This window comes from Phyllostomus hastatus, unplaced genomic scaffold (assembly GCF_019186645.2).
Source record: "Phyllostomus hastatus isolate PE091 unplaced genomic scaffold, TTU_PhHast_1.1 phas_contig_86, whole genome shotgun sequence".
In the NCBI taxonomy this organism is placed as follows: Eukaryota; Metazoa; Chordata; class Mammalia; order Chiroptera; family Phyllostomidae; genus Phyllostomus; species Phyllostomus hastatus.
The window spans coordinates 90,563,544-90,590,503 of NW_025333977.1; the positions used below are offsets into that span (position 1 = coordinate 90,563,544).

General features: G+C 56.9%; 1 protein-coding gene across 3 annotated transcripts in view; it reads right to left on the bottom strand.

The window, feature by feature from the left end:
• Positions 1-3,897: 3,897 nt before the first annotated feature.
• ADCY5 (adenylate cyclase 5) overlaps positions 3,898-26,960 on the bottom strand; it is a 146,774-nt gene continuing 123,711 nt past the window's right edge. For all 3 annotated transcript variants that reach the window (XM_045851034.1, XM_045851033.1, XM_045851035.1), the window contains exons 13-21: positions 25,007-25,123; positions 24,463-24,627; positions 21,709-21,884; positions 19,937-19,966; positions 18,788-18,920; positions 12,393-12,656; positions 11,147-11,351; positions 7,969-8,093; positions 3,898-6,265 (exon numbers count right to left, since the gene is read on the bottom strand). In XM_045851034.1, the coding sequence (XP_045706990.1) occupies positions 6,137-6,265; positions 7,969-8,093; positions 11,147-11,351; positions 12,393-12,656; positions 18,788-18,920; positions 19,937-19,966; positions 21,709-21,884; positions 24,463-24,627; positions 25,007-25,123 (1,344 nt within the window). In that variant the 3' untranslated portion in view covers positions 3,898-6,136. The remainder of the gene's footprint in view (positions 6,266-7,968; positions 8,094-11,146; positions 11,352-12,392; positions 12,657-18,787; positions 18,921-19,936; positions 19,967-21,708; positions 21,885-24,462; positions 24,628-25,006; positions 25,124-26,960) is intronic.

The window sequence follows — 26,960 nt, forward strand, 5'->3', positions numbered from 1 at the left end:
TGGGAAGAGGGAAGGGAGGAATGGAGGGAAGGTACAGGGAAGAAGCAGCAAAGTTGATAGGCATAAAATAGGGAGAGAGATAAAAAAATGGTATAGGAAACAGAGAAGTCAAAGAACTTGTATGTACAACCCAAGGACATGAACTAAGGTATAGGGGTGGGGGGATGTCAGTGCATTGAGGGGTTCAGGGCAGAGTGAGGATAAAGCGGAAAACATTGGGAAGACTGTAATAGCATAATCAATAAAATATACTTTAAAAAATGATTGGAAACACAAAGATTAATCTGAAGTCAATGCACTCCTCCCTTCCCACCCCCATCCCTGAGAAAATCCCGTGTGAGCCAGGGAAGTACCATTCTAGCTAACTGACAAAGTCAAAGCAGAGAAGCAAATTTTGCAGAATTGGAAAATAGTCCAAGTTAAAATAAGCAGATATGCTGACAAACCAGAGATCCCAGGCAGGCCTAAATTAGAAACTGGCTGAGGGAAAAAAAAAAGTGATGAGGTCCCTAATGGATTCCAGTGAGAATTCTTTAAATTCATGGGCCTAATAGACCAGCAATATGAAAGGGGCCTTAGGGACGCATGTGTGCTCACCAAATGAGGGGGTGGCTCAGCTCCACTCACTAGGAACAGATGTGCGGGTGAGGCCTGGGGCTCACAGGCCAGTGAGGACAGGATGCCTACTTTCCTGTTTGTTATAGTCCTTTTTTCCCACCTTCCACTGTCTGGACCCTCTGCTTGCCCTGTGAGCCTACACTGATCTCCACCCACCCCTCCCCTCTCCTTGGATAGCGGCTCTTGCTAGTCAAGCTGTCATGCGTGGCAACTGTGGCTACTGGCTTGGTGTCTGCAGGAGGACAGAGCCATCCCCAACTTGGTTTGGAGGCGGTCTTCCCACAGATCGCTCATGGCACAATGCTTTCATCTCATTTGTCTCTGCCTCTGCCTCTAAAATCTTAAAATCCTAATTCAATGGTTTGTGTTTGTGCCATGCATGTGGTCTGGCACTTGAAGATCACATGAAGACTTACATGAATACTTAGAATCAGAGAAGCCTGCAGAGGAGGAGACCTTGGAGATTAGCCACTCCGGCCGCCTCACTTGGCTTTGTTCCTGTGTCTGTCTTGAGCAGCAGTGACCCTACAAGTGAGGAGGGAAGACAGGCAAGAGGACACCAAAGGTATTTTTTAAGACCAAGAGGAAAAACCACCAGGGGGCTTTTTTTTTTTTTTTTAAATCTAGAAGAGTAAGAAAAGCTCTAGTACTATCATAGTTGGATCTCATTTCATCTACTGTCGACCTTGAGGAGTGGCGAGCCCTCTCTTCGGTCTGCCAAGGTTGTCAGCACCAGATGGGCACACTGGACAAAAGTGCCTGTGGGCTGGTGCCACAGCTTTTGTCCCCAAGGACCAGGGCAGCTGCAGGGGGCGCACTAGACCGTTCTCCCCATGCCTCCTAGGCCTGGTGGGGGGAGGGCGGGAGTGGGGAGAGCACGAATGAGAAAGCGTATGTGGAAGTCTTCAAGCCTTGGGAAGTTCACCCAAATGGGTGGGGGTGGGGGGATGGTAGTCTCCAGTCTGCTGTGCCCTCCCCAGCTCTTCCGACTCCTCTCCTGATGCCTTTCCTAAGTGGTGCTTGCCTCGGCCAGCACGGCCCAGCCTTCTCAGTCCCTTCCTTCTGGGGATGACATGTACTGTGTTTATTCTCTTTACTGTAGAGTCATTTTGATGTAGACAAATACAGAAACTGGGCTTTCAGGGCTCTTCCCAGCCGTGTGGTTCTCTCACTGAGGTGGCAGTGAGAGTCTGCTCAGCCCACTTTTGAACACTGTACACCCTACCACCCAGGTGCTTTCCTGACCTGCACTGATAGGGACTCAGCATCTTGTCCAGGCTCTGGAACCTCATTTTCCACTGATTTAACTATATGCCACTTAGGCGATACGTAATTTTGAAAAAGCTCTGTAACTGTTTATAACTTTGAAAGTCTTTAACGCAGCCACCAGGTGAACACGGAGCCCCAGCCTTCCCCGTATGCTGAGGCTCCCCCGGGCCTCCTGCTACCTGCTGCTGACTCCCTCCTGCAATCAAGTCACCACCACATTGTCTGGGGTCTGGTCTTGGTTTTAGTGGTTTTGGCTGTCAATGAGCATTAAAGAGGTGTTCAAACCTCACCCCAGACATCAATGGCGTCTTAAATTAACATTTTAGGTATGGGTACGTATGTGGGGAAAAAAGCGTAACTCTCTACAGAAGAAACAAGTGTGTTCTCTTGTGGGGATTAGCTCAGTGGGGATGTGGATGGAGATGGAAGGGCCCGGGAAGGTTCTGAGCAGTGCCCTGCCGGCGCCCTGCTGCATGTATGCGTGTGGTTCCCTGCCGGTTTGGTCTCCACTGGCCACAGCGGGGTGGGAGCTCTTTGGGAGCCGAGGTTCCCACCAAGGCCAGTCGGCCCCTAAAGTTTGACCTGCCTTATATCATTTGGTCTCCTTTCCTAACTGGCGTTCCCCAGCCTGGAAAAATCCTGAGTTAAACACAAGCTCTACACAAGTACATCCTTCAGCACGCACATTTGAAGTCCTAATGATGCCCATTCTCTGGAGCAGGAGGCCCGCCTGTGCCTGAGACTGCCTCATCTATGTCCCCATGTGGCTACTGTTGCAGTGAAGCCGGTGACCCGTGTTCAGAGGCTCCTTCACTCACACCGTTGTTAGACCTAATTTGACCAAGGCCCTCTAGTCTCGTTTCCTGAGCGCTGCCTGTGAGGGGTGCAGCAGGCAGGTGCTGCTGAAAAGGGTCCCGCGCCTTCTGCCCCACTTCCTGCCTCTGGGGCGAGGGGGGCAGTGCTGGGGCACGCAGGAAGTTACCTGCATGGGTTAGCAAGCAGGCTTGCTTTGAAGCCCATCTCTGTTAATCACCAGCTGGTTGGCCTTAGACAAACACCGTATTCTGCCATGTAAAATGCACTCCCGTGTGCCATGCACACCCATGTTTTTGGCCCAAACTTTAAGGAAAACTTTCTTTTTAACTTTTTAATTCAATTATTTATTTATATTTAGAAACACAACCAGTTATCATATTCCAAGGTATTATTTTGCATATGGATATTATTGCTTTCTAGAATTACACTTTTAATGCATAAGCATAAATGAAAGAATTTAAAAGTTATGTAGGTATGGAATTAGTACTACCCATGTATAATGTGCATCCTCATTTTTCCCTAAAAAATTTGGTCAAAAAAATGTGCATTATGCACGGCAAAATAAAGTAACTCAATCTCTGTGCCCATTCTGTCGGTGAAACAAGGCAGCCAGGAGATTGGATGCGATGCCTCTGTGGTGCTCACCCCGAGTCTGGCAGCCAGTGCTCAGTGCATGGCCGCCACCATCGCTAGCTATCTGGGTCGAATGAGTCATCGCCAGCCTGCATCTCCCCCCTCCCACCTCCTGCGGTTCTTTCAGGGATCTGGGTTCACTGCTGTTTCCAACTTCCTTTCCCTTCACACAGAAACATGTTTGGCTCACCCGTTTTAAAACAACCCCCCCCCCCCCCAGACCCCGGATGTTTTCTGCTCCGTCCTCCATCCCCATCCTCTTCACGCCTGTTCCCCGTCCTCATCCCTTCACCGTTCAGCCTCTGCACTGAGACCTCTGCCCTCAGTCCTGTGAACTGGCTCTCACCTGGGTCACCAGTGTCCTCCCACCGATGACTTGGGCGACCACGATGACTATGGTCTTCAGCTGGCACCCTCCTCACAGCCATGCGCTGTCCCCCACTCAGAGGAGGTGCCTGCGCTCCACAGCTCCCTCTCCATCACTCAGCCAGGGACTGAGTTCCCTGTTCTTCAGGCTGGAGCTAGACCCCAGGCCCAAGCAGCAAATCAGACCAGGACGCATTACCAGTGAAAGTGTTTAATAGTTAAATTACTTAAATAGACTTCAATTTCCATGGGAAATCATAATCGTATCCATTTTGCAAGAGCAGGAATAAAAAGAGTGCACACCCCTTAGAGGGAATGAAGAGCTAGCACTGCACGTGGTCACCAGTCACTGCTGGGAGGGGGGATGGGCCCCCACGAGGCCGGTGGGGGGTCAGACGATGGGGGGACACGGGAGGAATGCGGCACACACACAGTACTCAGGTTGGAAGCAAAACGAAGCCCAGCACCACTGGCGGGTGATGGGGGAGGGGGATGGGCAGGGGACTGGAGCACAGTATGTGGAGAAAGCCAGCCCCGGCAAGGGCAAGAGGCCCCTGCAGAACTAAAAGGAGGAACTGCAAAAGCGCGGACAGACTCAGGCTGGCAGTTTTAGGTCCCTAAGCCTTGCTTCCCAGAGCTGTGCTCACACCGGGATGGACGGCGTGTGTGGTCGGGGAGGCTGGTGCTAGTGCCCAGTGACAGGCGGTACAGGCGGGCATCCGAGTCACGTTCACCTCCTCGGCCTTGTGTTGGGGGTGGGCGCGGAGCGTTCTGCCCTGAGCAGCAATGAGAAGGTCTGGGCACAGGCCCCAAGGGTTCTGCCTGAACATCTCTCTGATAGCACATCATTTTCCAAATGCCTCCCTCATTGGGTATAAAAATAGAAGTTTTTTTCTCGCTACGTTTAACTGTCCCCTCCTCAAAAAACAAAAACCAGACAAATCAAAATTTCTGCTAGCAGGGCACCACCCTTTCCTCTGGTTTGCAAGTGGAGGGCAAAGCCACACCCCCCCCCCCCCCTCATTCCCTGAACCTGAGGGATCCACATTATATGCAAAAGTCTCAGGGATCAGCTCCAGAGAGGGCCGCCTCAGCCAACTGAGACAGCCGGGCAGGCTTCCTCCCGCCCACACGCACGCTGGCTGGGCACCAGGCGCCACGTGGCTGACCCTGCAGAGAGTGGACGGGCGGAGGGCAGCCAGTCTCCCTGCTGCTGCGGTTTGAGGCTGCTTCCCTTGGTTCCGACTCAGCACGAGATGCAAGTGCAGCTTTATGTTTCCTTCTCATCGTTTCGTGTGTATCTGATTCAGGGGAAGCGGTGTGTGTGTCCGTGTGTACAGAGAGAGGCGGGGTCTTATGTCTATCATCTATCTTCCTGCTTAACCTGAACACGCGGTGGTGCCCCGGAAGGACACAGCCACTGCTCTGGCCGGACCTGGGAAAACCCAAAACTGCCGAGTCCGAGGTGAGGGCAGCAGGCTCCTGTAAGAGCCCAGCCCCACAGCAGAAACACACACACACCAGAACGCGCATCGGTGTGCGCGCAGGACAAATGAGCACGCACGCCCCGCGGTGAACAGCCGCGTCCTAATATAGAGAATTTACAAAATATAGAATTTGGTATATTTGTTAGATCTCCAAGGTTTTCAATAATACAAAATAAAAAATACAAAAAGACAATTTGGGATCCCTCCCCCTCCCCAGCGGCATCCTCAGTTGCTCGTGGGTCTCTTACACACGCACAACTAGCATAGTCTGAGGAAGGGCACAGAAACTTTTGTTTTATTCAATAAATATTTTCCTTTTCTCAGGACCTCCACTCCTTGCTCGAGTCCTCTCCTCCCCCTGGCGATCAGCCCTGTCCCTCTCAGTGGGGCGTGGTCTGTGTGTAGGTGTGGGCGGGGCTGCGAGGAAGCCACAGCCCTTCCAAAGCCAGCACTCCTGCCCGGGAGCTCCCTCTGTCTTCGGAGTGGGGTTGACACTTCCTGTGAAGTTTAAAGGCTCGCATAGAAAAGAAGGCCCCTCAGGGGCCCTGGGCTCCCCCCAGCCACAGTCACTCTGCCTCCCCAACCCCTGAGACAGAGGCCTCTCCCTCAGCCCTGCCCTCAAGCGCTGGGTGGCCCCCGAGCTCCTTCCCATCCGTGCAGCAGCAGCACCCATTAGAAATCTCAAGATTCAGGTCGAGTCTAGCGGAGTCTCCTACAGAGGGAAACGTCTTTGGTCAGCTTGATGCTCGCGGGACGCTGGCACCCCACGGCCTGGGGCTGCTGCCCGCCCACAAGGGCAGAAGCTGCTTCTGGAGTCAAAATGGCAAATCTCATCGGCGCAGCCCCCTGGGCTGGAGCGTGGGCTTCCACCTGCCTGCCTGGCACACGAAGAAGCTGTTTCCATTTCTCTGGAGGCCGGGCTGCCTGGCATCTCTGACTGGCAGCTACTAACTGAGTGGGGGCCCTCCATTGAGGAAGTAGGTCATCATCTCGCCTTTGCCCTTGACCTTGACCACACCCCGGCACTCCAGCTGGTAGGTGTTGGCAGCCAACACCTGGTACATGTCTGTTGTGACCTGAGGAGGCAAAGGAGGAAAGAAGATAGGCCATTAGTGACCTGAGCCGTGAGTCTACCATCGGGCAGCGCTGCCTGGCTGCCTTGGACACAGAAGGGTGGGTGGCACCTTCCTGCCGAGGCTCTCAGGGATGGACAACTGCTTGTCCAGGAACGTGCCTCAGTGATGAGGATGACAACACCTGCTCTGTGCCAGGCAGTGCGGCAAGCACCTCACACACACTATTTCCATGCTACCCAAAGGGTGGCCATCGCCTGCCCACCGCAAGAGAAGTGCCGAGGCTGCGAATCAGTGCAGAGCTGCTCCCCTAGCAGCCAGACCACACCTGAGACCAGTGTGTCGGCCAAGGTCGCACTCTGGTTTTTCACCACAGAGAGTTGAGAACCACTGCTTACTTCATCTGTAAGCACTGTGACCTCAGGCTGGAAAAACCTAAGTCACTTGCCTGAGGTCACATGGCTAACAAGTGGCAGAGCTCCACAGTGTGTTGCCTGTCTGTCTGTCTGTCTGTCCTTCAGCATTTGGGACAAAGAGGAGCACTCACAGTGGCTTCAGTGACCACACTACAGTTGTGCAGGGCGACGGGGGGAAAAGCAGGGGTGACAGAGCGGCAGTGCACACGAATGCCTCGCAAGGCGATCCAAAACCATTTCTGAGTACTGCCAGCCCTGCTCCAGCACCTGCTGCGTGTCCTCCCCAGGCCGGGGGCCCCGGGCAGGAATCCAGGCTGGGCTGCGGGGAGGCTATTAAGTGTGTTCGTCAGCGGTGAGGCCCTGTGGTTGCCGGCAGCAGCCCTCGCACCTGTCTGGGTGAGGTCAGGCACTCTGCAAGCACACATGCCCCTCGTCTGTCCTCACGAGCCCCACTCCCCGCCTTGCCATCCTTTCTCCCCTCAGCACAGGGATGGAGGTGAGAGGCCATTTGGCCAGGCCCCTCAGACAGCACCCACAAGGCAGCCAGGCAGGGCTGTGCTGGCCCCGGCTATCCTCAGGGCCAAGCCCTTTGTTCAGAGACCCCACAGGAGAGAGAAGTTGGGGGGCATTTGGATGGTGTCAGGGTGAGCAAAAGGCCATAAAAAAGCACCAACAGCATTTGGGAAAACTGAGGCCAGGGAAGCTAAGTGACCCGTCCACAGCTCACAGGGAATTGGGGGCATGGGGGTGTGCAGGACTAGAGCCCAGCCCAGGGCCTCTCTGCATCAGACTGGAGCAGGAAGAACCAAGGAGGGCCTGAGAAAAACAAAGAACAGCAGCTGAAGAGTGGCAGGCCTGGGAACTACGAGCACCAGCTCACAGAGAATGCAGGGAGGAGAAGTCTTGGTTCTCTGGCCAGTCCCCGTGGGTGCTGTGGGTCCCATTTGGCAAGACCCTGCCCCCTGTGGTCATCTTTGTGTCCCTCTGTGTGCCTGGGCTGTGGCATTAGCACTCGTGGCTGGGCACAGGCAGCCGGCCTCTGGCTGTACCTTCTAATTCCTCCTAAGGCCAGCATGCAGCTCTGCGGCAGGGCAGGGGGCTGTCCGAGGTACTGAAAGCCTGAAACCAATCCTGTTCTCCAAACTTCGAAGACACCAGCGCTAACTACCCAATTGTCCTGAGATCTGGCTGCAGAAATTCTGCTGGAAACTCGAGGGGTTGCTGCCCCGAAGACCACTGAGCACCAGGCAGAGGCCCTGGTGTGGGGGAGGCGGATGCCCCTGCACTCACCTGGATGCGGTCAGGCACGCCGGTGCTGTCCATGCGGCTGGCCACATTCACTGTGTTGCCCCAGATGTCGTACTGAGGCTTGCGGGCTCCGATCACCCCAGCCACCACGGGGCCGATGTTGAGCCCTGGGGGGACAGAAGTCAGCATGGCCCTCAGGACTCAGACCAACGCTGGCCCTCGCTGGCATTCCTCCCTCCACACAGTGTGTCACCTGACCCCACCTTTCTCTAATCACCCGTCTCTCAGTGGCATTTCAGTTTCCGCCATCAGTTTGGACTCCACACACCGGAACTTGCCCTTCCCTTCCTCACTGCTCTGTTTTTCCAGGGGCACCACCTTCTCGTCCTTAGAACTGAGCTCCTACCCCACCATCTCCGGCCTTGCCAAGTAACCCTACCCTGGGCCTCCGAGCCAGGGCAAGGGCACCCCTGGGCACTGGCCCTCCATCCTGCTCCCGGCACTTCTGCCCAGACTCACCGAGGCCACACCACCTCCGAGCCTGCGCTGTGCCTGTTCTCCGTCTGAGTGTCCTCCCTCCTCCTCTCCAGCCGCCGTCCTTCCCTGACACATCTGCCCACCTGGCATTCTCTGGACATTCTCTGCCGTGTCTCCATGCCCCAGGGCACTCCCTCCTATTTCAGTAACACTGGGCCTCATTAAACCTCATCATTGCTTAACTGATTCTCGTGTGTGAGAGGTAAGACCACAAACAGCAGAAGCTCCCAGATAAGCTCATCAGGCCACTCGCTTACTCAGAAATGCCATCAGTCCTCAAAACTCTTCCCTCCACGATCTTCCTCTGTAGTCCTGCCACATCACATGTGGCTTTTTACACCGCCTGCCACTTCCAGGCTGGACTGTCTAACCCACCGGTCAAAAGCCACGCTCCTCGGTGAGGCTCCCCACTGCCTGCTCGGCTACTCATCTGCCTGCCGCTCAGTCTCCAGCCCTGGTGTGATGAAGGCGCTGGAGGCAGCTTACAAAAACACACATCAGTGTAGGTGGGAAAGATGGGGTGCAGGGAAATTAAGAATGGGGATTTCAGAAAGCCAAGAGTGAATGAAGCTCACAGAGAAATGTGGGCTGCGCGGGAGGTGGGGCAGACCCCGAGCCGGCTCTGGTCTGGGCGAGCCGGCAGCCCGGGCAGGACGAGAGCCCGGCCGAGGCCGCTGGGCGGGCCCCCAGACTGACACAGCAGCCAATGATCACAGTACTGATGGCTAGTAATCCAGTATTTTGATCTAATGTGCTGATTTTGAGAATTGAAATACTAGTATTTCTGTGGGTGAATTACTGTTCCTTTTTCAAAAAATGTGAAATCTGAATCATTTATGGCTTGAGATGGACATACCCAGGGAATTGATAATGCATTAACATTTTGAATGGAAGAAAGGTCCACTCTTTCAGAAAGCACTCTTTACCTCTGCCATCCTGAAGAGGTGGGGGCAGCAGAGGGGAGGGGCCTGGGGACTGGGGGAACAGGGTGCAGGGAGTGAGAAGGACCAGTTGGTAGTTACAGCATCGAAAGCGTCAACAACACTGTAATAACTGTGCATGTACGGAGCCAGGTGGGGACTGGGCATGTGGAGGGGAACACTCTGTAAAGTATAGATTACCTAGCCACCAGGCCACACACCTGAAACCAGTACAAAATAATACTGAAGGTAAACTGTAATGGAAAAAATAAGTAAATAGAGGAAGGCAGCAACACTCAACAAAGCAAAATTTCTACTGCCAAGATTTCTACTCACACTGCCAGCCTGGGCATCCTTGACAAGAACAAAGCGAACTGCAGAAACACCTTGAACTTCACGGAGCAACACATTCAGAGCCATCACCCTGAAACCATCCTGTGCTACCTCAGGGGGAGCAAACATGCGACTTGGTCACCGCGCACGAGTTCTCGCTGTGCTAGTCCTTCAGCTCCTCTGTGGAGCTGCGACTTGTCAGAGTACAAGGTTGGGGCAATAAAACAACAAAATTAAATACAGAAATAGGAAAAAATGATCTAGGGTTTGGGTTCAGAGATTTCCTGAGCAAGTAGAATGGGGCCCTGACTGGGAAACAGACCCGGCCCTGCCCCTCCCCCTCCTGCAGCGGCCCTCACCCTGGGGCCCCGCCCTCCGCGTCTGCCGAGCCCCGCCTCCGCCCTTCCGACCGGACGAGGGAGCCCGGGGAAGACGCGTGGACTCGACTGACTTCCACATCCACACGGTTTCTCCCCCAATGTGCGCAGGTTAGAAAAGCTTTCATAGCACCTAGGAGATTGTGCTCACACACAGAAACCACTTGCACGCAGCAGTAAACTTCTGCTGAGTCACTTGTTTTTTAAGATGACTCAAAATGTTGAAACAATCATTTCATTGTCAATTTTACATGATTCCTTCTATGTTTAGTTTTTTAAAAGATCTCACTATATTCATTCTATTTTGCTAATGATTTTGTAGAATTACGTGCAACATTTTTATAAACTTGCAAATGGAATGACTTGTTCGGCGCTCGTTCATTCTGTATTTAAAATGGATGAGTGTTTCGCCCTGGTTGGTGGGGCGCAGTTGGTTGGGTGGGTCCTGCGCAGGGAAAGGGTTCGGGCTCAGTTCCCGGTCGGGGACGCGCAAGAGGCAACCAACTAACGTTTCTCTCTCACATGGATGTTTCTCTCCCTCTTTCTCCCTCCCTTCCCCCTCTCTAAAAATAAAAAATAAAATAATAATAAATTTAAAATGGATACGTGTTTCATTTTACTCTTCTCATTTTTACTGAATGAATTTGGAACACTTTTAGATCAAGCACTGCCACTTAAGCAGTGTCACTTGAAATAAGCAGGACTGCCCGCCCATGAGGCAGCCCCCAGGAGGCCCTGCACCCTAGGCACACTGCATCCCTGACGAGGTCTTTCGGGCAGGCACAGCCTGGGTCCAGCCAGGCCTTCCCAACAAGTGGGTGAAGTGGGAACTCAGGAAAAGGGTGTCCTGTGCAAGGGACCCTCACACCGATGTGCAGGGGAGGCACCTCCAGGCTCTGGAGGGGTACGCTTTGAGTGCTGGGTGCCCACCCCACCCCCTTGGGCAGGGATGCACTATGGTGTCGGCCTCTGCTTGGCCGACACCAGGTCACTAATGCAGCATGGGGGTGGGAGGAACCACCACAAGCCCTCAGCCCTCCCCAGTGAGCTCACCAATCTTCATCTGGAAGTTGTTGAAAGAGTGCTCATTGATGTACTTCATTTGGTCCATCAGCTTCATGGCAAAGTCGGCCAGAGCTTTGATGTGGGTCTTGCCCACCTTGTCGTACGTGGAATCATTAAGGCCGGAAGCGGCCATGTAGGTGCTGCCGATGGTCTTGATCTTTTCCAGCTGCCTAAATCGATCCTCGCTGATGATCTGAAGAAGGCCACACCCGGTCACCCCCAAATCTGGGACACCGGGGTCTGCAGGGAGTGTGGCAGTGTGGCCCCTCGCGTCTCCCCCGTTTGCACAGTGGGCCCGTCCCCATCACCAACTCGGTGCAAGGCCCCAGTGCTCCCTGACGGAGCCGGGCCTCGCCCAGCACACTGCTGCGGAGGGGCTGTGTGCCACTGGCCCACCCCACACCAGGAGCCCTGGGGTCAGGGCAGCAGTCACCTCTGGGTCTCTCGCCCCAACAGGGGCTGGTGGCCATCTCCCCCTTCGCTGGCTCACGTCCCCATCCCTCCCGGGAAATCTCATCTTTGTGCAGCGGGACACCCTTCTTCTGTCTCCAGGACCTGCCGGGAGCCTGCCCAGACCCGCTGCAGCCGACTTCAGTCACCCCAGTGCCTGGGAGTCCAGGGCTGTTTCCATCACTGCGGGGTCTCACCTCCATCCCCCTCTCCTTCCCATGCCCCAGGCCCAGGCTCCCACTGGGAATGTCCCTCACGCTCACTATGCGGTGGGATTCCAGGGTCAAGGCTGCCCTGCCAGGCATGGTATCCCCAGGGCCTGGCAATGCTAACTGCTCATCAAGGGTGATACACAAATAAAGAAACAGGCTTGTTTCTGCCTCTGATGATAGGACTTTGCATCTTTGTCCCACCTCTTCGCTCCGTCTGGGGCCCTGTGCAGCCCTGGACAGCAGCAGAGGAATGGTGGGTGATGGGAGTGGTCGGCAGGTCAGCCGGGCAGAGTATCAATGGGCAGCTGGGGTGCACAGGCTGCAAATTCAAACAGGGTGGACCGAAGCCCCAGCCCTGCCACTTACTGGCAGTGACCTTCGGCAAGACACGTCACATCTGTGGGCCTCATTTGGGGGAGAAATGCGTGCAGTATGCCTGCAACAGGTCCTGGGACACCGTGAGCAGGGCTCCTGATGTCGCCATTCACAGCTGGTGACAGTGGCGGGGGCATCGGGCCTCTTCCCATCCCTCCCACTTCAGGGACCCACCGGCCCCTCAGCCCACACCGCACCTCGTCGAAGTCGGCGATGATCTCGTTGAGAAGCCTCAGGCACTCAACGCCCTCGTTGTTGGCCTCCAGCTCCACGTAGAACTCGGAGAAGTTGGCGATGGAGGCGAACATGACAGCCACGCACTCGCACGACTGGTAGTAGAGCTCGTCGTTGCGCCGCTCTCGGGCCAGGAAGTGTGCGGCCACGTCCTTGGGCAGGATGTTGTGCAGCAGCCGCCGGTTGTAGGCCTGCAGCTCCTCCATCTCCTCCTTCTCCTCCGTGGCCTGGGGCAGAGGGCCCGGTCAGAGGGAGGGGGCAGGAGACGCACTCTCAGGAAGAGAGAGTGGACCTGCCCAAACGCCAGTGTGGGCCTGGGATGTCCACACACACCTGGTTTCCCAGCCTCTCTGCTGCCTCATGTCCATCTTTTCTATAAAGAGCAGCTACTGCTTTGATCATCAGAGAAGAGAGATCTGTAAGTGACTCTCCCCACCTGCCTCTTGGCAAGTGACAGGTATGAGAGGGTTGGTCCTGAGGCAGGGACCCCCGAGTGGGAGCAGGGCCCGGAGGAGAGGCCGAAACAGCCTGTCTGCCCCAGACTCGAAGGAGGCAGCCGGTGAGAGGGAAGGCCCCCAACCACGCCCAGACCAGCCCCACAGCTGCCCCAGTGCCCCTCCACTCCTCAGTTTCCCCTCGGCAGCAGGACATGCACTCAGGAAAGCAGTTTGCTAAGGATCACTGTAACGGAATGACCCCAGGGCTGACCCCCCTGGTCCCGAGAGCAGACTGGCCCAGGGGCTGGTGCAGCCAGGCAGGGCAGGGACACACCTTTGACTTTGGTTTTCCCCCAGTGTGGGTCCTGGAGCTGGGCAGTTGGGGTTTGTCGTCACCCTCCAGGTTAAAGGGGCCATGCAGAGCTGTCAGATCAAGAGGCCCACAGGGACCCACAGGTCGTACACCGGGGGGCACACGCAAGTAGTCACTGCTCAGAGCATCCCCGGGACTGAGGGGCACAGAGTGGAGTCTGCCGGCCTCCTCCCCGTTGATGGCAAACAAAATGGCCCCTTTAACTGGGAGTGACCGTGTTGGTCAGGCAGGCTGGGAAAAGATCACTAGCCAGGGCTGCTTGAAAGATCTAGCCAGAGTGCTTGGGCCTTCCGTAACTAAGTGTGGAGGCCTTTCTATTCAACTGGAGCTGGGACCCCCCAGAAGGGCCAGGGCTACTTCTCAGGGCTCTGATCCCCTGGAGGGCTGTGGTGGTCTGTGGGGAAAGAACAGGCACACCCACCCAAGGCCATAGGACATGGGTCCAGCAAGGAAGGCGGAAAGCTCAGGGACCCCAAGGCTTGGGGGCCGAGCCTTGCCCCTGAGGTGAGAGCACCACAGCCCTCCACTCCTGGAGCTGAGCTACATGGCCACAAGGATGGGGGTCGTGCCTAAGGAAGAAGCTCCTGGACCCTCAAGGGCCAGGGGGACCCAGGGGCATGTGCTGTCCTCCTGCCCCGGCCCTCCAGCCTAGGTGACCTTTGTTCCTGTGAGGTGGGGCACTTTAACCACGTCCCTCCCCATAAATCAGAGCCACCTGCTCTTTGCTCTGGGACCCGTGTGCCAGGGGAATCGGCTGGCATTGGAGGCCCGGGGCTCCTCACAGGCTGTCCCAGGGAGAAGCCCCGGCTGGTCAGCCTGCCTCTGGCAACGCTCCAGGCTGACTGCCGTCTGGCTCCTCCTACCTGCTGGGACCCCGTGCCTGGCGCCTCAGGGGCACCCCAGCCCAGCAGGCAGCAGGTATACGACACACGCCCTTCCCAGAGAGCACCTGCCCCGAGTGTCAGGCAGGGTGGCAGTGTAGTCTGGGGGCAGGGACGCTGGGAAAGGGACTACTGATGGAACAGAGGCAACCCCCAGGCCCTGGCCAGGTGCTTCCACCAGAGGGGAATGCAGCCCCAAGGCACATGGGGCAGCCGCCAACACGGCCAGATGCTTTCAGAGGCAGACTCTGGCCAGGCAGGAGGGCTCAGAGGTGCACAACCCCTTGCTGGTCCCGATAAAGTCAGCGCTAAGGGAGGGCACAAGAGTGGGCTCTCACAAGGACCGAGGCTAGTGCTTCTGCCAGGAGGGGCCTGCGGAGACGCGAGTCCTCATGCAGCGGTGTCAGAGGAGCTAAGGGCCCAGGCCTCCCACATCCCTGTCGGCACCTGCCCACCCACCACGACCTCGGGCCCAACAGCAAAATGGGCTGTGGAGCGGGCCCAGGGCGGGCCGACTGACTGCTGCCCCCCACCCCAAAGGCCCGCGTGCAGGTGTTTGCTTATTGGTGTTTGTGTGATGTTGCCCCCACTCCCCAACGCCCCAGAGCAGGATGAGAAATGGAGGGACCTGGAGGCATCACGAGCCTGTGGGCAGCGTCAGGGAAGAGAGGCTGACACACCTGGCAGGTAGAGGCACGCTCACCCACACGCTCATACACTGGTGCAACGGCCTTCCTAACTGTTCTCAAAGTGGGAGGGGGGTCCAGCCGCTTCCTTTCCAACCTTCCTTTCCTTCCCCTCCCTTGTGCCTGAGGATGCAAAGCGATCAGAGGAAGGGAGCCGCCCGCAGCTTGCCCACCACATGGAGCAGGGTGCTGAAGAGGGGAGGGGGCGGGGGGCAGAAAGTGGGGCTGGAGGGGGTGGGAGGTTGGTTCCACGGAGCAAAGGAGTCAGTGTATGGCAGATGATGGGAGCCTGGTTTCTCACTGCCAGAGAGGGCATTCGCAAGCGCGGAGGGCGAAGGCTAGGAAGCAGCCTGAGGTGTTGCACTGGCCAGAGGCACTGCTGTAAACTCATGGTTCTAAATATCAGCAGAGACATACTGGAGTAGTATCCATGTGTCCCCGTGTGTTTATTTGTAAGTGCACATACACACGTATTCCCTGGCTTTGTCCATAGAGAGGACCTAAAACAGTGAACATGAGAGCACACTGACCTTGGTTTCTAAGTACCGTTCTCCAGTAAAAAAAAAAAAAAAAAAGAGAAGAAAATGGGGCTCTTTGCAGAAATCGCTGACTCCCGGGCTGGAGCAGGGAGAGCACAGAGAGAGCCCTGGGCACGGGAAGCCGACGCTCGGAGGAGGGGGAAGACCTGTCGGAACACAGAAGCCGACTGGAAGGAACTCAGACCCAGGGCGATGCGGGCATTAAAATAAGGAGAGGAGCCGATTAAAACCCACGGAATTTGATAGGGATTTATGACTCACTGCTGATACAGACAAATGAATGACTGAGGAAACAAGTGGGTGCAGGAGGCTCTTCCTTTCGGCAGCGCCCAGTGGCCAAGTGTGGGCGGAGGGGGCGTGCGCCGGCGCTGCGAGGCGGCCAGGGCCCAGCCGGGCGGACGCTGCCGAGCACCGAGCACCGGTGCAACCTCGGACCGTCTTTCCCCAACGTGCTAACCACGGAACGAGGAGGGGAAGACGGAGAGCTGACGGGGAGAACCTGGCGGGCGCCCACCGGGTGGCGGTCAGGGTCAGCGTCCCCGGGGCAGCGGATCCCCAGTGGGACGCCCTGAGAAGAGACCCCGTCGTTCCCACGGTTTACCTTTAAGAAGGTGCGACCTGAGTCTGGACGTGGGAACTGTCAACGAACGGAGGCTGAGGGTCACAGAAGAGGATCTCTTCAGGACTGGCGAGGACTGAGAGACAAGGAACGACCGACCGAGAAGACACAGCAACTCATGCGGAGTACGACCGGCCCTGACCGGCCCTGACCGGCGGGGCTCCGTGGGCCGGCAGTCAGGGCCCTGGAGGGGGGACTGTGACGGGCGACGGACAGACTGACTTTTCTCTCATCCGTGTTTCTCTCCCTTTCTCCCGCCCTTCCCATCTCTAAAAATAAATCGACAAAATCTTTTTAAAAATATGCCTATATTCACTAAACTTTCTATCTTAAAAACTGAGTTTCTTCTTAAATGTTTTTTAAAGATTTTTTTGTTAATTTTACTTATTTTTAGACAAAAGGGAAGGGAGGGAGAAAGAGAAGAAGGGAAACGTCAACGTGTGGTTGCCTCTTGTGCACCCCTACTGGGGACCTGGCCTGCAACCCAGGCATGTGCCCTGACTGGGAATCGAACCAGGGACCCTTTGGTTCGAAGGCTGGTGCTCAGTCTACTGAGCCACACCACCCAGGCCTACTATTTTTTTTTTTTAGGTATAACTGGATTGAATCCTGGGTTAGAACCGGGACCATCGGAAAATCCTGAACGGGCTCTGTGGGTGCTGGGACAGTGCCACGCTAGTGTTGATTTCCTGACTGGGGGGTCGAGGACGGTGATGTAGGGGGTGTCCTTGTTTTTCAAAGGTAGGCACTGGAAAATTTAATGCAATGGGACATATTGTCAGAAAGGTGGGAACAGGACAACTGAGTGAATGCGGAAAACAGGTTGGGGAATCTGGCGCAGTGACTGCTGGAGTTCTTCACACGGTTCTTGTGACTTTTCTGTAGGTTTCAAGTCATTTTTAGAACTTCCTCCCCCAAAAAGAAGATAGGAGTGGTGGGGGGAGCATAGGCATGGGGAGGGAGGAGGTCAAGGGAGCAAAAGTAAGTGGATCCCCTGTGTCTGCGGCCACCTATGGAGAGGAACGCTGACAACACCAGTGTCTCTGGGGCTGAAGACATGCTGAGGACCGACCGAGAACAACCTGGTCTCCAAACCCCCAAACCCTCAGCACCACTGGGGGCCGGGCCCCTGTCCAGTCCAAGGAAGCTGGAGGGAATGGGGATGGGGCACATGTGCGGGGCCTCAGACATGGGGACAGAGGAGAGACCCCACAACTCGGGCTGTTTCGAGCCTGGGAGGTGCACACCTGCCGAGAGATGAGAGGCTTCAGCTCTCCGGAAGAGACAGGCATCTACTTTGCTGTTCACCCAAATCTTCACCTTCAAGACTCGAAGGCAGCACCTGGCTGGGGGCTGAGAGGAAGCTGCTGTGGCCTGGGCCCCGGGGGGCCCAGATTGTGGGGAAGCTCCAGACTGCTCTGCTCAGCATGGGCAGGCAGCCTCAGCACGACCCTGTGCACTCAGGTGCCGGACAAAGACGCGGCTGCATGGGGGTGAAGGGGCAGCAGGTCACAGACCGAGGCCAAGTGGCAGGCTCATCCTTTCTAGAGGCTTTTGCAGCATCAGCCCCAGGCTCCACAGAGCCCCTAGGAGAGGGTTTTCCCAAAGGGGAGGAGCAAGGCTGGGAGGCAGCGGGGAGGAGGCAATGCAGCTTCACGCTGACGGCCCTGAGGCCCCTCACCCCACAGGGCTTCTGTGGGGCATTTCCACAGAAAACATGTCCCTCTGGCCTCAGGGTGTCCCCACTGGAGACATCAGGAGCAACCTCAGCCAGACCTCACGCAAAACACCCAAGAGTGGGGCAACCAGATGCCCTCATCTTCGCTTGGCACCCAATGAAATTCCAAGGCCTCCTGACCCAGCCCAAAGACTTTGATTCCAGCATCAGTAAGAAGTTGAAGTTAGAGGAGGCCTAAGCTCGTTGCAGACGAGCTGCAGAAGCAGTCTAGACACAGGGGCCAGGGCAGGGGAGACAAGAGCCAGAGCTAAGCTACGTCCTGCAAGAAGCTGGACTGGAACAACAGGTCCATGGCGCCCACCTAGACCAGGCTTTTTCAAGTGAGTGCCCTTGGGCATCCTCTCCTGGACATTTTGAGGTGCTCTACCAGGTAACAAGGGCCACAGGTATCCTCTCTTCCAGGTGGATCTCCCAGGGTGCAGGGCCGAAAGCCTGGAGGGCAGGGCAATGGCTGGATTTCAGCCCCACTTGGGCACCCAGCACCGGTCAGAGCTGTGGCCCCAGCTCCTTCCTGAGATACCCATCACCAGGGCCAGGATGCAGCCCCTTGGCTGGGCTTCCTGTCAGCAGTCTTCGAGGCCCACTGCCAGCCATCCTGCCCCGGAGAAATCTTCAGGCCATTCCCGGTCACGCCAAGCCCTCCTCAGAAGCCTGTGGTGCCAGGTCCTGCGCCCGGCCAGGCTCCTGCACAAAGGCCTCTGAGGCACTGGGGCTGCATGCCCTGGCCCCCCTCCTGCCCCTCTTCCCCTCCTAGTCTCCTGACACCTTGCTGCTCCCACACTAACTGGGCCTGTCCATACCTCCCCTTGTTCCTGACTCTGCACACAGTATTGGTGACTTAGGAACACATCTCCTGGGCCCATCAAAGTCCAGCTCTGTCAAGGGTGGGTCCATCTGGAATAAGCTCTGAGGAGAGGCGGCCTGCTGGGGTGTGGGGCGCTGGTCTGTTGAGACAAGGCCTGAGCAGGATACCCGGTCACTGCAGAACTAAGGCCCATCCCAGCCCGGTCAGGGGCTCGCTCATGCCCAAGGGCGGTGAGGCCTGGGTGCCTCCCCATCCCAGTGCCGGCCCCAGGGCCACCCACCTGCAGCTTCCAGAGGAAGTCGAGGCGGGCGGTGGACTCCACCTGCTGGGCATGCAGGTACAGGGCCAGCACGAAGACGGAGATGATGATGGGCGTCACCACCTTCAGCGCCACCTTGGTCGCGTGTTCAGGGCTGTGGGCGGGAGGCGGATGCCCTGGCACCGAGGCCCCCTCAGGCCTTTCGTCTTCCTCCCACCGCACCCCTTTGCTGACCCACCTGAGCTGTGCCTCAGCCTGGAAGCCTCCTTGACCAAAGCCCCATCTCAGCCCCTGCCCAGCCGTCCCTTCCCTCCTGATGCCTGCCTCCTCTTCACTGCGGCGTGTCCCTCTGGTCCCCAGAGGATGAAGGGGGCCCTCGTGAAAGGGTAAGTGCACATCCCAGGTCTTTCTCAGTGGGCAGGACAGGGGCTGTGGGGCACAGTGACAAGGGAGCAAGGCAGGCCACGCCGACCGTCTCTGGGCGACCTTGCGCAGGTCTCTTAACCTCTCTGAACCTCAGCTTCCTAAGCCATGCAGAGGAATAACAATGCCCACATTTCAAACTTGTGGTAAAAGTGAAAGAGACTATATACAAAATCCCTTCTGCCTGAGAAACAGTAGGAACTCCAAAAGTGGTAGGTGTTATGATCTAATTATATTTCTGTTAACACTTTAAATAAATACTCTTAATAAAAGCAGCTCTTCCAAACCCTGCTCCCTGTCCCAGCAAAGAGCCCAAACCTCGAAGGCAGCTCCACTAGGGTCTAACCCACATCCTGCGGGCCTCTCCTGGGGGGAGGGGCACCGCTTCCTGCCCTCCTGGGCCTGAGGTCAGGTACATACTCTTGGAGGAGAGCCTGAGGCTAAATGCCTTAAGAGGAGGCCTGTGGAATGACCTGTGGGTCCTGAGGACCCTGGCTCCCCAGGCTACACAGCACCTTGGGGTGGTGAGGGTCATAAAATAAAGGAGGGCACCTGCCAATGAGGCCCCCTTGGTACCTGGGAGGGGAGGGCCTCCTCACCCCCTCCAGCCTCCTCCTTCACGGCCCACCTTGCCACAGAGCCTCCTCCCACCTGGGCACCCCTGCCCTGCCGCCTTTGGTGCTGGCCCTGGCTGCTCTGAGCTGAGAGCAGGGAGGAGCGGTACCCAAGAGAACAGCATCAACTCACCACTGGGAGGTCCCATTGTTGCTGACGTCTCTGTGAAGAGAGTGGGAAAGCTGTTTGTGGCCGCTCCCCTGCCTCAGCAGCTCCAGTGCCTGCTCTGCCCCCACCCTGCTTTGTCCTCCGTCCTGTTCTAACCGCCCCCAGCCCAGGACTGCTCCTCCTGCTGCTGTTGCTCCTTCCCACACCCCCCACTGACCCCCAGCACTCCTCCAGATCCAAGGAAACTCTCAGGATGGGAGGCTCCAGGAATCCCAGCACCACCTAGCATCTGGTCATCCTGACCGCAAATTACCCAGGCCTTACCTGGGCCATCTGCCCCCACCATAGCCATCTCTCCCACCCCAGCCCTTTGTCGCCATCCAGAGGAGGCGGAAGACTTACACCTGCACTGTCCAAGTCTGGTAGATATGGCTACTGAGCTTTAGAGTAGCACTGAGTGCAAGTCGGAGACTATTGCCTGAGTTGCCTTGTTAGTACAGCTACTAGGAAATGTTGAATTGCCAGGATGGTTTGCATTAGTCACCTACTGGGCAGTGCAGCCCTCGAGCCAAGCCAGGGTCTCCAAGCCCAGAAATGGCCTCCTTTCTCTGTTGCTACTTCAGCAGGAGAGTGGAGTGGAGGGTGGGGGAGGAGCAGGTGAGAAAGAAGAGGCTGTCCCGTGGCCCGTGGGCAGAAAGGCTCAGACCACCTCCCTCTCCCGGCCTCGCAGGACTGCAGCCCGCACAACTCCCAGTGCGGCCCGTCTCCCTGTCATCTGCCCGCAGCCCCACACAGTCGCTGAGAAGTTCTTACTTGAATCTTCGATCCTTCACCACAGTTCTATTTTCTCAGGGGACACTCTCTTCACCAAGTGCCTGCACCTCACTGCCTAGCTCAGCGCCTAAAGCATGGCAGGCCCACGGCAAAGACCTCGGAGTGGGTGGACCCTTCCTCTGACTCAAGAGTCGGCCCTATTTTCTCAGAGGACGGACCAGTCGCCTCCATTATCGGTACCTCCGGATGTGCGCGCTGGGCGGGGACAGTGAGGGGAAGAAAAGCGCGCTCTGTGTCAGGCACTTTGCACACAGGATGCTGCTATGGGCATTACTGTTCCTGTGTCACTGGGGGAAATCGTGAGGTTCGGGAAAATAGCCAAATGTGTATCTGAGGCCGAGACCGAAACTCAAATTGACCCAAAGCGAGATGCCTCGGCCCTCCCGGATCTGACCCCTGTGGCTCTGTGACTAGACAGACAGACAGACAGCCAAAGGGCCTCCGGCCCAGCCCAGGCCTGCTGCCTGCACATCGCAGGCCCTGACACTCTGCCCAGGGCCAGGGCCTCCCACAGCCGCCCTGCCGACCCTGCTGGGTGCTGTGAGATGAACAGTCACAACGCGTGTCCAGGCTCCTGGCGCTTCGTGAGACACAGGCCGTGAGCCACAAAGGCCGTTCCTCCGCTCCTACAGACCTCGCCGTCCAACCCTGCGGCACCTGGACCCCTCGGGCCTGGGGCACCACAGGTGGGAGGAGTCAGGTGAGAACAGCCCATCAGAGGTTGTCCTGGACAAGTTAGGAACTGAGGCCTGAGGTCAGGACTGAGTCGGAAACTAGAGGCAGAGGGACAGTGGGCGAGCCACCCTGAGGCCACCTCCACCCTAGAAAAGGGAGAGAGGGAGAGGACCGAGCCTGCCACTCCCCTGGCAAATGCCCTGCAACCTGGGGCCCCAGCCTCCTGCTCTTCCCACCTCTCTGCAAGGCTCCAGGCCCAATGGGGGCCTGGGGAGGGTGCCACCTACATGGCATTGGCGGTGACCAGAAGGTCGGCATTGTCAAAGAGCGTCACACCAGGCACCTCGACGACAAGCACGTAGATGAGCTCGATGGCTAGCATGAGCACCAGCTTCCCGATGCAGCTGATCTGCAGGAACACGGAGCAGGCCAGCAGGCTGAGCAGCACGCTGTAGGTGAAGTACTGCGGGAGAGAGCAGGCTTCAGGGACCGCCCCCTCCCCGGGCCCCGCCCACCTGCCTCCCAGCCTCCATCCGGCGGGACTCCCGTGAAGCCTAGTCTGGGGATGTTTCTGCGGATGCAGACTTGTGATATGATGCAAAGGGCCCTGATTAGGGACCAGAAGGTGGGACTCCAGGCTGAGCTTGACGGGTCCTGGCAGTAACCCCAATGGTTCAAGCAAGCTCCAGGCTCAGGCTGACTTGAGTGGCGACCCGATTCATTATGGACTATTTGTGGGCCACGAACACAACCCCTCTAAGCCTCCGTTTCCCTGTGTGCAAAGCATCCTAGCTCCTGGGCTCCCGGTGGCGATGACGCTAGATGAAGCCCCTAGGCGCAGTGCCCTGCGCCCTCACTAACTCGGGAGAGCACAGGCCGTAAACCCCTGTGATGCACAACTTTCAATCTCGATTCCTGAAAACTGAAAATGTTTCATAACTGCTGTGGTGGCACAACCTGACCCAGCTGAGGTGTTGCCAATTATCCTCTCCATCCTGCTTCCTGTGACCATTCACACACCCTGCAGAGATGTTACCGTGGTTCTCATTATTAGCTGCCGCTCACGTTGCACTGGGGGTGTCAGGTAACCTTTTAGAAGCTGACAAGTCCCAAAGTCCAAAATAATCTGACCTGGGAGGCTTCAGATGAGGGACTGTGGCCCTGAACGATTTCCTCCGGGGAAGTCTCCTCTGGTCTCGGAGCCTCGGTTACTCAGACAACTGAGGGCTCAGCCAGGCAGTCTTAGAGGTCCCCTTCTGCCTGCCGTCTCCAGTGCTAATCCCAGACATGCCAGCACCTATTATTTTGTTCCTTCTTTTAAATTTGGCATCGCTGTTTCTGAGTCAGGCACTGGGACGCACTACTCACTGCCGCTGCATTGGGCTGGAGGCCAGACGGCAGTGGCTGGCGGTGGGGGTGGCCCCCGGCTTGGATTCCCTGGTCCCGGGCCTTCGGGAGCCCAGGGAGGGACGGCAGAGGACCCCAGTGACTGGAAGGGGTTGGGACCAGCCTCAATCCACCACCAGGAACAGGAGCAGAAGAAAGAGCAGGGAAGGCACATCAATCAGTTCAGCCCTGAGGACAAGCCCGTCCTTGGAGGACGGGAAGGGCCCAGAGCCAGCCTGGGTTCCTGCTGGACCCAGGGCCCAGGCAACAAGGAGGCTCAGGCTGAGAACCGCAGTCCCCCAAGGGCTCAGGGTTTGTGACCAGAACAACACTGTGGGGCAGGGTCGGCCTGAAGCCTGGCAGCCAGCACGGGTAAGCAGGCTGGGGAGAACTGAAGACTGACAGCTGGAGCACCCATCTCCCGAAAATGAGGGCCTGGAACAGGCTCCACCACCGCCCTCTTCCCCCCACTCCCCTGCTTCCATGGCACAGCCACCAAGGGACACGTGGGAGACCAAACACAGCTTCTGCTTCTCAGCAAACAGCCCTTAGGCAGCAGCTCCTGCAAACTCTTGGCCAGATGTGAGAGGGGGCAGAGGCAGGGAGTGCAGGGCAGCACCTGCGAGGTCCAGGCCCGCCCACCCAGATGCCTGCCTGGCCCAGGCACAGGTGTGGGGGAGTCCCGCTCCTCAGGGTCTCCCTGGCCCTGTCTGGGCAGGCAAGGCAGACGGGGCTCCCTCCCAGGGCCGGCCCCTTTGGGAATTGGATGAAAGTTTGGACCCTCTCTCCAGAAAAAGGCAAAACTGCCATCATATTACAGGTTTCGTGTGAGCCCCTGGAGGGGAATTGGGGCATGGGAACGGCCCGGTGCATGGGGTGGTCGCCCTGGGTGGGCAGCCCGGCCTGCTGCTCCCTCGAAAGCTGCTCCCCAGGCAAGGTGAAGGAAGGGGCTCACACACCACAGGCATTTAATTCGTGCTGCTTTCTAAGGGTTCTCAGCGCTGTTTTTTAAACCATGTAAGCAAGAGGTACATGCTTTCTTCTTGGGGGTGAAGAAAATGTTCTGAAATCGGATTCTGACGATGGCTGCACAGGTCTGCAAGTGCACCAACAGCGACTGAACTGCACAGCTCTCAGGGGCGGCAGGCCCTATCCCCCAGCCTGCTCTGTGGCCCTTGGCAGGGCGGCTAGCCTCGCTGGGTCTGTGAGGGCCCGCAGCAGCTCTGCCCTCAGGTTCACAGCGCAAACCTGACCAGATGACCTGGGAAGGAGCTCGGCTCTGCTGCTCACTGTCTGTGTGACCTTGGGCAAGGCATGTGACCTCAGTTTCACTCGCAGAAAGGAGACAGTAACAGCACCTCTGTGCCGGGGCTGTTGAGAGGATTACATGAGGAACTGCACCTAAGCACTTAGCGCAGTGCCTGGCACTCAGTGAGTGCCAGTAAACCAGAGTTATGCCGGTACTGTTGCTATGGTTACACCGAAGGCTGGCCTCGTTCACTGGTGTCTGGCACGTGGAGTGACAGACACTGAGGAAACGAGGGTTCTGGGGTGGCAGGGAGCTTGCAGCCCCTGACTGTCCCTCAGAGCAGCCCCGGGCAGAGAGGCGGGGGCGGGGGTTCTCCATCTGCACCCAGTCCCTCCTTGCCCAGTACCTCGGGGAAGTTGCAGTTGGGCCAGGCACTGCCGCAGAAGCCCTGCTCATCCCCCAGGCTGTAGTTGACAGCCGACTCCACCACGTGGCACGCGTTGACCTGGCTGGCGCTGATGTTATGTTCATCTGCCAGGCAGCCGAACAGATCCTTGGAGTTGCACAGGAACTGGGGGCGGGGGAGGGGAGGGTCAGCTGCAGGGGCCAGGCCAGGGCAGCCCATCTCCACGGGGCAGCGGGTGCCTGGGGTGCAGCCTGACTCTGATCGGGGTGGGGGGACAGGAGAGGAGCCTGGAGGAGGCCGAGTACCCGGTGAGGTTTGCCTGTCGCCCGGGTGGGGCTCCTGAACACCCCCTGGGGACTTCCAGGGTCCTCCTAGCTCCTCCAGCCCTGAGAGGCTTCAGGAGTCAAATCTGATCCCAGACCTGATGTGGGGCCCACAGAACTTCTGGGAGGGATCACTCCAGACTCTCCTCCCAGCCCATGCTCGTGGGGTGCTGGGCTCCCCTGGGTTTCGTCAATGGGGCTGGGGAGGTGGAGCCACCCACCATGTTGACAAATGCCGACAGGAACACCAGGGTGATGGTGAACACCCCGACCAGGGTGCTGTTCATCTTGGACCTCACGATCTTCCTGGAGAAGGTCTGCAGGGGGGCCGGGAAGAGCTGGGGGGCGAGGCAGGGAGAGACAACACAGAATTCAGTGGGCACCCCACAAACCGCCACAGAACCAGGTTTCCTGTCCACCTTCGTCTCTGGCCCTCGTAACCCTCAGCACCCCAGAGCGTGCTCCTGGTGCGCAAGCCCCCAGCCAGGCAGCGCCGCACCACTGCTTCCAGGCCAATGGCAGCCCAGACCCTGCAGCTGGCCAGGTGTGGGTCTGCCTGGGGAGCTCCCCGGTGATGGAAGCAAGATGGAAGGAAGGAGGAAAGATGCTATCTTGACCCCCACAGGGAAACAGGAAAGCAGAGAAAACAGTGCTTGCACCTATTGTGTGAACTCTGAAAGTTACGAATGGGGACACGGGGACAGTAGGTGGCAGCTGAGGAGTCACAGAGGGTCGGAAGGCTTCTCGCAAGAAGGGAGCTGTGGGTCTGAGGTCTGAGAGGGTCTGGCGTCTGGAGGAAGGGGTGAGCAGCACGTGAGCAGAGGATGGGCTGGGGATGAGTGAACGCAGTGAGGCCTTTCCAGCAGGGCGCTCACAGACCTGCTGTTTCCCTCACCTAGCCCTCCCTGCACTGCCTTCACTGGATAGGCCGCAGGCCCATCAGAGACTCACTATGGCTTTGGTAACTTTGTGCTCCGGCTCCAGCAGGCTTGGGACTGCAGGCCTCGTCCGCCACGCCCTCGTCACCTCCAACTAGCCTAAGCTAAAAAGGAAGCTGGCGGACCCAGGGAAGGGGAAACATCCCAAATGTCCACCAATTTGATGAAAGGATAAACAAAATGGGACAAATCCACACAATGGAATAATTTTTTTGGCCATAAAAAGGAATAAAGGGCTGTTATATGACGGTATGACATGGACGAACCTTGAAAATACTGTACAAAGTAAAAGAAGCCAATGTCAAAAGGCCACCTATCGTATGGTTGCATTTCTACAGCGTGTCCAGAACAGGCGAATTCAGAGAGCAGATCAGAGGCTGCCGGGCCGAGGCCAGCGAGGGACAAGCAGGGACTGCTGGTGGGTCCCGGGCTCCTTTCCAGGGTGACGACAAGGCCCCGGAGTTAGAGCCACAACAACCACACCCACAGCTTTATGAACACACCGAAAGCCACTGCATGATCTACTTTCATCCACCTTCACAAAGGGGACTTTATGGCATGTGAATTGTATCTGAACACATCCTGCTCGGCCTCCTACCAGCTGTCTGTCTGGTCCTGGGAGGCCATGAGCAACTCCGAGCCTCAGTTTCCACATCAGTCAGTAGGGAAGACCATCTCCCGGCATGGCCATAGAGACTCAGTGAAATGATGGGTTTGAGAGCGCTTTGTAAGCTGTTAAATTCACTAGAAAACTTAGTTAATATTTGCATTTTAAAGAGCTATATTGCCAATAAGAATGAAAGTGCTTGTTTCCTATTACAGGAATTTTCAGTTTCACAGCTGGGGAAAGTGTTTTTGGCACTAGCACCAGGATCTCACTCTGAACGAATGGGACAGATGGTTCCCAATCTTTGTCCACTTCAAATTTTGCCACTCCATCCCCCCCCCACCACCCATGTTGCTTAAATTGTTTTAGTTCTGATTACGCTGTCCCTCAATTGAAGGGCTTCCTTCATTATTCCACAATCACCAACGACCAGGCAGGATGTGCACACGCGATGCCTAGTCAATGAGGACCAGGAGCCCCACTGGAGCCACCCAGAGGCCACAAGAAGAACTGCAGGCTTTTTCAGCAAATCCAATGTGGAATGCTGTTCTAACTAGCATCTAATAAATGAATGTTTCTTATTGCACTGGCATGCTACAGGCTAATTTTCTTTGTCACCCTTTCAAAAGA